Source organism: Setaria italica, chromosome IV (genome assembly GCF_000263155.2).
Source record: "Setaria italica strain Yugu1 chromosome IV, Setaria_italica_v2.0, whole genome shotgun sequence".
Taxonomy (NCBI): domain Eukaryota; kingdom Viridiplantae; phylum Streptophyta; class Magnoliopsida; order Poales; family Poaceae; genus Setaria; species Setaria italica.
The window spans coordinates 38705109-38717374 of NC_028453.1; the positions used below are offsets into that span (position 1 = coordinate 38705109).

Genomic DNA, 12266 nt, shown 5'->3' on the forward strand with positions numbered 1-12266 from the left:
GATAATGCTGCTGCTAATTTTTGACATAAACATCATTTGTGCGTGGTTTACGATGTTTAATTAATTTTCGTCACTTCTCTCGTGCACAAAAAAATAAAGGAAACAATCTCAACTTGGTCTGAAAAATAAAGGAAACCATCTCTGCAACATTATGTTAAAAAAAGAACATTATTCTAGCTATTTGGATTAACCCATCCTATTATTCTGATTCTAGTAGACCTACAGATTTATTTGACAAGTCATAGTAATGTTAGCTATTCCAAGATGTTTTCATATGGAAACTTGACCTCTATTCAGGAACAATCTGATTAGGAATCTGATTCAGGGCAAAGACAAGAAGAGATTAACAGCACACTGTATTCAGGAACAGAGCAAAAAAATCACAATTAACTGTAAAGAGCATACAATCCACAGATCCATCTCGAGTTATGAACCACATCATCCACAATACTTTGATTCAAGAAATCGATCGACACAGAACTAGATCAAACGAGAGGATTTCAGAGACATCGGAGAAAGAGGAAGATATCTCACATGGGGAGGAAGAGAGGCAGGACTCACCAAGGCAGGAGTATTGGTGGTGCACGTCGATCTTCCCGTGAGTAAAACGGATGGCGGCCGAGCTCCTCCTCCTCCTCCTCCTCCCGTCCCTGTGCTTCCCTTCCCTCAGATCTGTCTACAGCCTCTGAAAAAGAACAGATCGAGTCTAGGGTTTGGGTTAGGAGAGAAATTGCTGTGTATGTGGACGAGGAAGAGAGGGAGGGAGATGGGGAAGGAGCACGGGCTCACCGCGTGAGGTGTGGTCGCCGGCGAGAAGCTGCTCGCGCTGAGAAGGAGCGGCACGGGCGGCGCACTCTGCTCTGCGGAGAAGGAGCGACGGGAAAGGAGCGGAAGCGGCGCCAGATAACGACAAAGGCAACATTCTGATTTTTAAATTATCAATATTACCATGAATACCCTGCATTAAGTTGGCTAATGTGCTCCATGTGGTTCAGGCACCTTGAAATTATGAAGATATCGTATAGTATAAAAAAACTCTCGGATAAGGTTTTTGACACACTAAAATTTTATCTTTAACCTCTAAGCCAAAAGTCTTTTGAAACATAATAGCTAAATCCCTCGTATGTTTTTCAAGCATAAAATCATAAACAGGATCATTTGGCTGTCGTGCGGCGTTTGATGTGGTGCATAGTTCCGTTGCGTACATGGTGTTGAACCATATGAAAAATTTGAATTTGGAAATCTGAATTTGGGGGAGGTATAGAGTTTGTATTATATGGTATAACAGTAGATGGAGAAACATAATAACCAGGAACTCCGTTACTTCGGCTACAATCAGCCTGAACAGGAGGCACGCTAGCTATTGGCTTGGCGTTCGGGGGCGCGGCCTCCAATCCGTCGCCAGTTCTCACTTGTCGCGGGCTCGCGGCTGCTACCTGCGTCCCCCGACCAGCGGAGCTGCCGAGGGGAGCGGCGAGCGTTGGAGAGCGCGAGGAAGAAGAAAGGCGTCTCCGTTTGTTATTACCCGCGGCAATCTTGCCCGCCGATTTCCGATCCGACAGCTTTCAGGCACTCCGGGGGTGGACGGTAAATTTTTTTTCGAGAATACGCAGGAGAGCTACGTACCTTTGTATTAAGAAGAATGAGTAGAATTGTTACAACGCGGGCCTACCGGGCTCACGCACACGGTTTTGAAATGTAGTTTGAGCTTACATGGCAACTTATTTACATCCGTTTAAACACAAAAGTCAGGGTAAGAAATCACTAGGGTACCGTTGCTTCAGCGTCGTCCTGCTGTTGTCGCGGCCATTGGAACATTGCTAAGTGTTTGGCTCCTACCGCGCACCAATCAGCAGCTTGTTCTCGGATTAGCTCAGTTAGTTGCAGAGGATTTCTTTTTGGGGCTCTATCAAAGTTTCTGTCGTTGCGCTGTTTCCAAATTGTTCAGGAGATCAACATAAACAAGGAGTCCATCCCTTTTCTTAGTGATCTGCTCATGGCTCGCCGCTTATGCACCCAGTAGTCCGTTAAGGAGGTTTCAGACAGTGAGGTGGTATTCTGTATGTGTAGCACTGTCGAGACGATGTGCCAAACCTCCTTTATGTAAGGGCAAGCAGCTAGCAAGTGCATTGCCGTTTCTAGCTCCTGTTCACAGAATGTACACTCCGCGTTTCCCTGTAACCCATGTCGATGTCTTCTATCAGCCGTCCACAACCGCTCCTTAACTGCCAACCAGATGAAAAATTTCACTTTCATTGGTGCCCATGATTTCCAAATCAGCTTAGCGGCAGCGAACTTTGTGGCTCCACAAAAGAAGGCGCGGTAGGCTGAACGAGCAGAATAGACTCCAGAGGCGTCCCATCTCCACAAGACTCGGTCTTCAACTCCCTGGATTAGATGAACATTGGCTAGTTTGTGCCAGAGAAGAACATATTGTGTAAAAGCAGGCACTGTAGCGCATCCGGGAAAGTCTAGAATCCATTGCTTCTGGTGCAACGCCTATGCGACCGTCCTTGTTCTTTTCACCTACGACGCGATCAAGTTACAGAGATCTGGTGCCAGAATAGAGGGTGAAGATTGTCCTTGCCAAGCATCCTGCCAAAAGAGCGCTAGATTGCCGTCCCCAAGCTGTATCTGAATGGAAGCCTGGAACATGTGCTGAAGAACAGTGTCTCAGGCAAACTCCAATTGCAGGTTCTTCCAAGGTCGGTTCACGTTAGTCTTCTTTAGCCATAGCCATCGTAGACGGAGGGTGAAGGACGCCAGCCTGAGGTCCAATAGACCCAAGGCGCCATAGTCAGTAGGCCTGCAAACTGTTGGCCAGGCAACTGTACAAGTGAGCACCTAAGGCTTTTTCTTTGCCGATCCATAGGAAACCGCGGCACCTTTTGTCAATCTCCTCTAGGACCCATTCTGGCAATTTCAATGAAATGAGTGTGTGAATAGGTATTGAAGTCATGACCACCCTAATTGTTGTCAGTCGTCCGGCTTTGTTCATCAATGGCGCCTTCCATGTGGGCATACTAGTTGTTACTCGGTCGATCAACGGTTGGAAGTGTGCCTTCCTTAATCTGCCAACTATCAATGGTAGCCCCAAATATTGAATAGGAAATTCAGAAACCCTGGCTGGCAAAATTCAGTGATTGCTTCAATCTGCTGTCGAGAGTAAGCTATGGGCGCCACCAAGCTTTTCTGAAAATTGGTGTGCAGGCCAGACGCATTTCCAAAGAAGAGTAAAATTTCCTTAACCGTGACCATGTCCTGAATTGTCGGTGAAGCAAAAAGGATCACGTCATCTGCATATAAAGAACATTGGTGCTGTATGCCATGATCGGCCGGTGCAGCCAAAACACCTTGCTGGACTGCTCTTTTGAACAGACGGTGCAGCATCTCCATCAGAAGGATGAAGATCATGGGGGACAGGGGTCCCCATGCCGTAGCCCCCTCATATTGCGAATAACACCTCCTGACACTCCGTTGACTAATACCCTTGTTGTGGCTGTTGATACTAGTATAGATACCTAATCTTGAAATTTTCCCCCAAAACCTAGGGCTTGCAGGACCTGCAGCATGAACGGCCAACAAACCGTGTCAAATGCCTTTGAGATATCCAACTTGAGCAGCGAGGTTTTTTTCTTCTTGTGTAATGATCTAGCAGCTTGCTCTACAAATTTGAAACCGTCATGGATGGATCTCTTCTTAATGAAGGTGCTTTGATTTACATCCACTAAGTGTTCAAGTTCAGGCGCTAGCCACTCGCCGCCCCTTTGGCGGGCTGCCACTCGCCGCCGCCGCCGCCCGCCGTCCATCCGGCTGACACCGTCAGCGCAACCACGCAGTCTTGGACTCCGCAAAGAGGCTCCCAAGCCATCGGCTTGCTGGCCAACGACGCCGGCCCGGCTGTGGACGCCGTCGACGCTCGTCGGACGTTCCTCATCACCACCGGCCACGCCGATGCCGTACGAACATCGCCGCAAGATGCCGCGGCGCGCAATAGCAGGATGTCCGCGTGAAGCCGTCGTGCCCCTCGCACCTCGGTGGCGTTCATTGGCGTAGAACTTCAGCCAATCCAGCTGACATCGTCGGCGCAACCAGCAATCCTGGCCTCCGCCTGGAGTACCCGAAGCCATCGGCGAGCGTTCAGCTGTTGAGGGGCTCGCGCTCGCTAGACGCTCGTCGGCTTGCTGCCCAAGGACGCCGCCCCGGCCGACTGCGCCCGCGGGCTCTGCAACCGCCGCCTCGGCCCCGGCCGCGACACCTTCATGTACAGGTAACACAGAGATCTCCGCGTGCACGGCTCTCGGCTTCGGTCTCGTGCAAGGACAAGGAGAAGCTAACTAATCGAGCTGTCCGTCTGGTTTGAAGGGGCGACACCGCGTTCTGCAGCCTGGTGTGCCGGCAGCAGCACATCACGATCGAGGAGTGGAAGGAGAAGTGCGCGCTGGCGGCGGCGCCACCGGATCGGAGTCCGAGCCCGTGGTCCTGCCGCCGGCCGGCGCGGCCTCTGACAAGCCCTGCAACTCAAGTGGTGCTGCTGCCGGCACGCTTCATCTCTGCTACGAGCTTCTTCTGATGCTCTGCAAGCTGCAACTTGCGTTCTCTGTCCGGATGGACCAGCTCGAGACGGCCGGCGACTTGCTTAGCCACAGTGACTTTGTTTCAGGGAAAAATGTAAAAGCAGTGATTACTGACTACAACTACGAAACGGCAGTACTTCGTGTTTTAACCCTGAGGGTCGAATTGCTGGCTGATTTCTTGTCCTCCTCCACTCCACCGCAGCATCCAGAGTAGCAATGTAGCCTGAGACTCTGTATGCAGGTGTTCAACTCAGAAACGTGATGAAAGCACATCATAGAAAGAATGCCACCAAAGTGGCTGTAGTTTAGTGGTGAGAATTCCACGTTGTGGCCGTGGAGACCTGGGCTCGAATCCCAGCAGCCACACTTGAATTTTTTCCGATGTTTTTTTTTTCTTTGGGGTTTCCATGAATGGGCTTGGGCCGACTACTTTGGTTCCCTACATGAAACCGCCGCCGCCGGTGATGTCTCCGGCACTGCAACGCCACCTTGATTCTCCTGCATCTGCGTCGCCGACCCTGAGGATGCCGCGCGACGGCATTTCCTACCATCTCCGTCCGTCTGCTATTTGTTGCGATCTGTAGGCAAAATCGCTCCTGTGGAATTGATTTCGGCTCCCTTTTCATGCCAGCTCTTCGATTGTCGTGGAGAGTGATAGCGTCCGCGGTTGTGTGAGTCTGCATTGTTAATGCTCTTGCTCAGCCATTTCATTTCATGGTGCTTCTGCTTAGGTTGATTCGGCAGGCTCGATTCGGCGCGCTTCCTTTTGACTAGCAAGATCCTGCCATTTGTTCGTGTTCTTTACAATGGATATCATCTGAACCCCTTGGCCATGTGTATGAGCTTAATCTCTCCAGCAAGTCTCGATCAACTCGTGTGGTAACTCAACTCAGCCGATCGATGTGTAAATCGTGTTCCTGATGGAGACGATTGTTCAGGTTAATGGTTTTTTATTCATCGCTGTAGCTTCGGGTCATCTCGGTTGGCACTTGGCAGATGGCAGGGTCTTTTGAAGGTATAATAGTTGCTGCATCCCGATTTAGTAGGATGTTGGAAAGTCATGCCATCTCCTGCTGGCAACAAGGAGGAACATGAGTTATTGTCAGGGAATTCAGTTGCGACTTTGGCTTTTTCTACTCTTTTTTATTAGCTCTAGCTTTAGCCTTGGATCATGCATGCACAGTCATTGCATATGTTGTATCGCGTGACAGGGTAGCCTGAGTAGAGGTGGGACCTGGGCCGTGGCATGGCCCAGCCTTCTCGTGCCTTGTGCCACATCGTGGTTAGACTTCTAGGCACGCTAGGCACGTCGTGCCATGTCGGTATGGTAGCCAAGTCTTTTACTAGATCCAAGCCCGGTCTATGGCACACCGGTACGTCTTCGTGACGTGCCGGTCCAAGCAAGACCCTCGCAATACATATATTTGATTTTTATTGGTGCTCATTGCTTGCACATACTTTTGTTCTCATACGTTGAAAATAATTTCTAAAATTAATAGAGGAAAGAAATTGTATTATATAAATGTTGTGGGTGAATAGCTGAGTACTTGACCATTGCTCTTCAGTGTCATTTGCTTAGATAATTTAGCTACAGTCTGAGAAATTTCAGCAAATAAATTTGGTGGAATTTTCTTGTATGCCATTGGATAATCGAAAAAAACAACATGATTCGTGTTCCTTTATGTGTCAGATAAGGCATCAAACAGCATGACAGGGCTGTTTTGACCCTCAATATTTGGGGGCATGCAACACATTGGCATAGCACGCTGCTGTTGCAATCAACCTTTCTATCTCAAGTAACACCAGCCACATGACACCTGGGCCCCACCAGCAGTCATTATTTATTTAAATTCTAATTAATATGTCACAGAGCAAAACAGTCCATTCACACTCTACCTGACAGCTAAATTGTTTTCAAAGTGTCAAGCAGATTCAGAGTCCATGTCTGAACAGAGTGATTCTTATTTTCAGGGAAAAACAAAAGTCCTCAGGAAGGATGTTTTTCTTATTTCTTTACAACCACATCTTGAGCGTGATATGACGATGGTAATAATGTGCACTGACATTATCTCTTGTTTGCAAGAAGCCGGCGGCGAAATTCTCCAAGAGCCCAAATCGGGAATAAGTTGCGATAATTGGCATAGTTGTAGTAGAGAGAGGAGTTAAAGGATCCAATATGTTCCTAGCATAAAAAAATGGAAAAGCATGATGGTTGGTTGAGTTTTAAGTGCTAGATTTGTCAGGTAACATTTTGTATCACTCTAGATGACACAATAAACATCTTGCTTGCACTAGAAACCAATGATAATTTCCAATTTAGAATGCTCTATTAATCATCATATACATTTTCACTGATTGTACGGCTAGCACCTCAACTTTTAGTACAAATCTGTCAAAACAAAATAGAAACATTCTTTCAGGATAAATAAACTTAAAACTTACTTTATTGCGGAAACTCGCCTGTGTCTAGCTGCATGTTGATCAATTCTCTAGCAGCATGATATAGTGGTATCGGATCTCGCTCAACCTGTACAGAATATCAATATAGAAAACCAATGCATCATATAATACGATTGACCCGAAATATATCATGCAGTTATGAAAATTGTTTCATAGAAAAGGCACATTAGTATGCCTTCCAAGGAAAAATGAACAAACCTGCCCAGCATAAATCAAAGCTAACATTGCCCAAGCAGTGTTCACTGCATGAGGAGTACCTCCATCAGCATAATTCTGTCCAAAATTGTTCATGAAATCCGAGTTAAACATTCATATCAGTTGCTAGGGCCTTATTGGAAGGGAGAAATTTTCCTACATTTGTGCCCCTAAAAGGGTTGTATGCATTTCTGAAGAGAACTTGCTAGGTCTGAAGTTCGATTTGTGATATATTGTTATTTATTATCTCCAAGTTAGATGCCTTCCTTTTAACATTGCACTTCCTTTTTGAGATGAACCATATGCACTTCCTTTTTTTTAACCAATATATGCTATTGCTGTGGTTTGGTTGCAGGATAACATTCAACATGGACTGCTAATATGAAAACAAATTTAAACAAGATCTAATTTCAACACAAGAAGGATACCAGTAGGTTTTCCATCAAAACCATTTAAAAATTTATATATCATAGTATGTAATATTTACTAGTGTGCTATAATAGAATTAGTGGTCAATGATATAAAATGGAAGGTGCCTTTCCTATTAATTAATATAATGAAGTGCAGTTCTCCTACGTGTTCGAGGGAAAATGTATATGTGAACAGTGGGTCGATATATTAGATAACAGAAGAGCATTGCTCTAGTTGGAAAAATGTGTATAAGATAGAGTTAGGCATGTGTTGCTAGTGACTTCCAGCAAATATGCAAGCACATGGTGACAAGACAGCTGATGAAGTCTTAATTTAAGCAAAATATAATAGGACCATAGGATCCATAGATGTTTAATAGCGGTATTATATCTCTGTCTCAACAATTCTACATATGAACAAGATGAACTTTATTACCTTTTTCCAAACAAAAATGAACAGAATCTTGGTAGATAAGAGAAATTTTACCCCTGTTTCACTTGAAAGATAGCTTTCTCCCCATCCACCTGTAATTTGTTGCTTTGACAACAGAAAGCTGCATGCTTTTCTCATGGGAGAACAAGTATCATACGTTCTTCCAGCAGCAACTAATCCTTTTACTGCAAACATGGTTCCATAAGTGAAACATACACTCCAAGTGGCGTACCTGCCAGATAAATAAGTAATGTTATTGCTAATAGCATAACCTTGAAGTAAAAGATAATTTGCAATGATGAAATTTCACTTACCATGAACCATCCTTCCATTGCTTATTCTCAATAAACATAGCACCATCCTTAATACATTTTTCTATCTGTTTGGCATGGTATGGTGGATATAGCTCTTTGAACAGCACCAGAGCTTCGAGCACTGAAGATGTGCATTCAACAGATCTACCAATTCGTTACACACCATTTATTAGTTCTCTTAATTAATTGGGAGGTAAAGCTATTACAAAAAAGCCTGTTTCAGTTTTACAAGATATTTTGTGTGTCTTGTGTAAAATGAATAGTTTTTAGTGTTCTTTTGGAACAAGTCAAATGTCCTAACCAATAAAAGTGTACCTAATACTTGCTAGAATTGTAGTTTTTCTGTCTTTAAAAAATACAGTAACTTGATTATGATCATTGTTCTGAAACTTTCAGTGTAGTATTCCATTGTGCAATCATGCGACATGTGGCTAATCTATACTTTTTAGTGCTTCATGTATACAATTTTGATTTGTCCTATTATAACCCACGCTGGCTTACTCTTACAATCAGAGCAACTGGCATCTGAATCCATACATAAACATAACTAGCAGCACTGACCACTATTAAGGTTGAGGGAATAACCTGTGAATAGAGTTTTTATATCGGCCAACGTGATCTGAGGCCATGGATATCTTAACTATGGTACAGTGAACACAAAAAAATTTAGAACTTGGACAGTAATACCAAACCTTAGCACAAGAATGACGAGCCTTGTCCCAGTCAACAGTGTCATAAGGTATGCTATAGAGCTCTTCTCGTAATGCCAGTATAGTTTCAGTGATGGGCCCAACAAATTTCTTTCCATAGAGATATGCCATGGCCATATAGACCAAGCGGCAAAAGCACCAAAATCGTCCTATGAAAGACAAAGTTTGCTTAAGAAAATAAAACCAAAAGGGCAGTGAATTGATAAAAAGGTGAAAGGGGAGAATTCGGATGAAGCAGATTTATTATCTGGGACCTTCTTTATCTCGTATTTTAGATAGCATTTACTAGGTTTGTAATATTTTTAATTTCTTAAGAGTGTTTTACCTATAAACCATCTTTTTTAACCCAGTGACCTCAGCTATTCTTGCTTCACATATTATTGTTCTACTCGATTTATTTTTTTCAAATAAAGCGGGGTTGAATTTGCAGATTAAAACTGTTTGTAGCAATCTTTGTGGATTCATTTCAGTCTATTTACAAATGAACTGTAAGCTATAAAAATAATAATGGAATAGTTATAAAAAAAACTATTGATAATAAATATTCAGTATCATAGTGTGAGAGTCATTTTATCTCACGAACATCCTTTTTTTTTAAAAAAAACAAAGGTTTCTATCTAAATGGAAGTTACCTGGATGAATTGGAAGAAAATATGGAACCAACCACAATTCAGGAATTACTGGATTATTTCCTGACCACTCATAAGCACCAATTATCTGTGATTGAAAAGGTTACCTTACATTATTCTCAATGTAGACAACAATTTAATTGTGATTATTTTTTTTAAAAAATAAAAAACTTGGGTTAGTTTCTAGTACTGACTTTTAGATATGTGAAAATACTGTTACAATCAAAGCAAAAGAAAAGCAGCTGAAGTGTGCAGTAAGATTCTTATTTTTGTAATAGTTCGTGGTTTTCTCTTTTGTATATTAAGGTAATAAAAAAATATCTTGTTTTCCCCTTACTGAGAGCCATATCTTTCCCTATTGTGGTACCGCAGTTGCACTTCCGTGGGATAAAATCCAAGAACACCCTTTGGCCAATGCACCATTCTTGCCATCTGGCTCCTCACCGAGAAGCCTCAAGGTAGCATAGTTCAAGCATGATCCAAACATGCTGCTTGGCCCCAAAACTTGTGTGCCCCAACCGCCATCTTCATTCTGCAGGTATTGTAGTGCTATGTGAATTCTGTTTTTTTTTTAACGATAGCAAAAATCCACATCTTTTATTCATTTATTTGAGTGAGAGAATATATGGAAGTGTTCCTTGCCTGGTGGTTGTAAATGTAGCGCAATATCTCACGTCGATGTTCTGATGATATCACGGTATTAAGGGACCCAGTAACATGCAAAGCGAATACCTGCAAACAGAAACATGAGTTGGAAAATTAAATGAACTTCTGGGAACACATATTCCGATAGCACGACGACACTAATTAAAACGCTTGCTCATTACATATCTGGGAAGAAAATGGAGTTGGAAATGCTTACAAATATTGGCATGATGAACAGAATTCCACTGTAATCGCCAGGCCAGTGCCCATCATGTGCTTGTGGAGCAGAATATTGATTCAGAGCTCGCCTCAGTGAAGTCAACAGATTTTCTTCTGTAACCTCCGCACCCTTTTCAAGCTTCACAGGCGGTTTATTTTCTGGAAATCGGTTTAGCTTTGCATACTGCAAGCAATAGATGATACAATGATGAGGGTTTTTACGATGGATGATGAACAAGGTGGGGAAATCAAGTCAGCAAGAAACAGTGTCAAATAGACATGTAAGCTAGAGCTAGTTCAGGTCTGAACTCTAAATGCAAGCAGCCGAAAGATTCAGTGGACTAGTTCAGGTTTTATTTAGTGAACTTTTTTTTTACTAGCAGAAGCAAGTATTTTCGCAAAGCTTGTCGTCGCTTTGGCATCGTCTTTTTTTCCATTTGTTTTTGAGGAAAAAAAAAGAACCTGCATTCGCAGGAGGAGGTCCTGTGACTCCTTGCGTTGGAAGCGGTGGCGGGTGAAGTCCTCGCGCAGCCTGTCGACCTCGGCGCGCTCCTCCGGCGTGCCGGCGTCGGGGTCGAACTCCCAGACGTGCCTGCCGAGGAAGCCGTTCGCCGACCGCAGCCACGGCCCGCCACCTTCGCTCACCTTGAGCTTCCACATGGCGAATGAATGCGACTTATCCTCGGTCGATCGATCCACTGCACCTACCTAGCTGTGTGGAGTGAGGCCCTGCTTATATACATATGCATGCATGCTCGAGATGATAACTGCATGGATCTCGGAGTGAGCAGCTAGCTAGCTGCAGCTTCCCAACTGCCACCAACAAGCTTGACCGCATGCAATGCACACCCAAGGTTGTTGCTAAGCTGCTAATTCAATTCATGGGCTGGCAGGCACTACGAGGCTAGGCTTGGCTTGGCTGTCATCATGAACCACATTGACATGGAATTATCGTTTGCTTTTTATCCGTTTTTTTGCTTCTGCGTTTCAGTTTCTCGGTGAAGCTAGTTGTTACACAGATGGACGGGTTTCTTCATTGGTTACATACATTTTCTGCATTCAAAACCCCAACTCGCTTTGTACTTCCAAGTTCCAATTGTTTAATTTTAAGAGTTGTTCGTGCATGATCACATTATTTAACTGGTGTCCGGCGAGCAACCATTGGCGTGTTGGTCCAAGTAAAGGAAGACTAAGATGTTTCTGAAGAGAGACTGCCATTTTATTCGCCACAAAGTACAGGCATGTATATACATGTATATTGCAACTGGATGGGAAAAAAAACGTAAGCATGAAAACCGGTATCTCACATATAAACGTAAGAAGAAAGAAACAGATCGATTAGCTCACGTTTCTAGCCATGATTGGTGTATGGCTAATCCCAATGCAAATTTCATAGAGGTTTCATGCACATTAAATACGGTGATACATCAGCATATGCTCCTCACTAATTCTTACCTTCAGGACCATTGTCTGCCAACTACTTGAGCTCCTGGAATCTGGTAAGACGAAGACTTCTCTGTTCTCTGAGAAAAAATACTGCATTGTTATTCCTGATTATGACTCTCTCATGACACTGTCATGGCCTCATGGTTGTATGATCAGCCACTGCCTAAAAAAGTGTTGCACTACTAGCTAGTATGAATGATAAGCATGCATATGCATGCACATTATTCC

At 43.9% G+C, this 12266-nt stretch overlaps 2 protein-coding genes and 1 non-coding gene across 10 annotated transcripts in view; 1 reads left to right on the forward strand and 2 right to left on the reverse strand.

The window, feature by feature from the left end:
- The window catches only part of LOC101782555 (alpha-1,3-mannosyl-glycoprotein 2-beta-N-acetylglucosaminyltransferase), a 6572-nt gene extending 5645 nt beyond the window's left edge, over positions 1 to 927 (reverse strand). For 4 of the 8 annotated variants that reach the window (XM_012845655.2, XM_022826008.1, XM_004966282.2 and 1 more), the window contains exons 1-2: positions 790 to 927; positions 562 to 685 (exon numbers count right to left, since the gene is read on the reverse strand). The gene's annotated coding sequence lies outside the window, so the exon portion shown is untranslated. Of the gene's footprint in view, positions 1 to 561; positions 707 to 789 lie in introns of all 8 variants that reach the window. The other 4 variants (XM_022826010.1, XM_004966281.2, XM_022826009.1 and 1 more) reach the window with 1 other exon arrangement.
- Positions 928 to 4871: 3944 nt separating this feature from the next.
- Positions 4872 to 4943, forward strand: TRNAH-GUG. The gene has a single exon. It is a non-coding gene; the product is annotated as a tRNA-His (tRNA).
- A 1576-nt stretch (positions 4944 to 6519) lies between these two features.
- On the reverse strand, positions 6520 to 11252 carry LOC101770969 (achilleol B synthase-like). The gene is made up of 9 exons (XM_022826155.1): positions 11055 to 11252; positions 10591 to 10776; positions 10371 to 10460; positions 9082 to 9248; positions 8390 to 8533; positions 8130 to 8307; positions 7236 to 7310; positions 7020 to 7104; positions 6520 to 6759 (listed from the first exon to the last, which is right to left on the reverse strand). The coding sequence occupies exons 1-8, from the start codon at positions 11250 to 11252 to the stop codon at positions 7021 to 7023; spliced, it is 1122 nt and encodes a 373-aa protein (XP_022681890.1). The 3' UTR covers positions 6520 to 6759; position 7020.
- Positions 11253 to 12266: the final 1014 nt, after the last annotated feature.

Excerpts from the sequence above, each read along its gene's own strand:
- LOC101770969 (XM_022826155.1), bottom strand. The coding sequence starts at position 11,252 with ATGTGGAAGCTCAAGGTGAGCGAAGGTGGCGGGCCGTGGCTGCGGTCG. Across the intron at positions 10,777-11,054 it reads ACCTCCTCCTGCGAATGCAG|TATGCAAAGCTAAACCGATT; the intron begins GTTCTTTTTTTT and ends TATTGCTTGCAG. Across the intron at positions 9,249-10,370 it reads GCTACATTTACAACCACCAG|GACGATTTTGGTGCTTTTGC; the intron begins GCAAGGAACACT and ends TGTCTTTCATAG.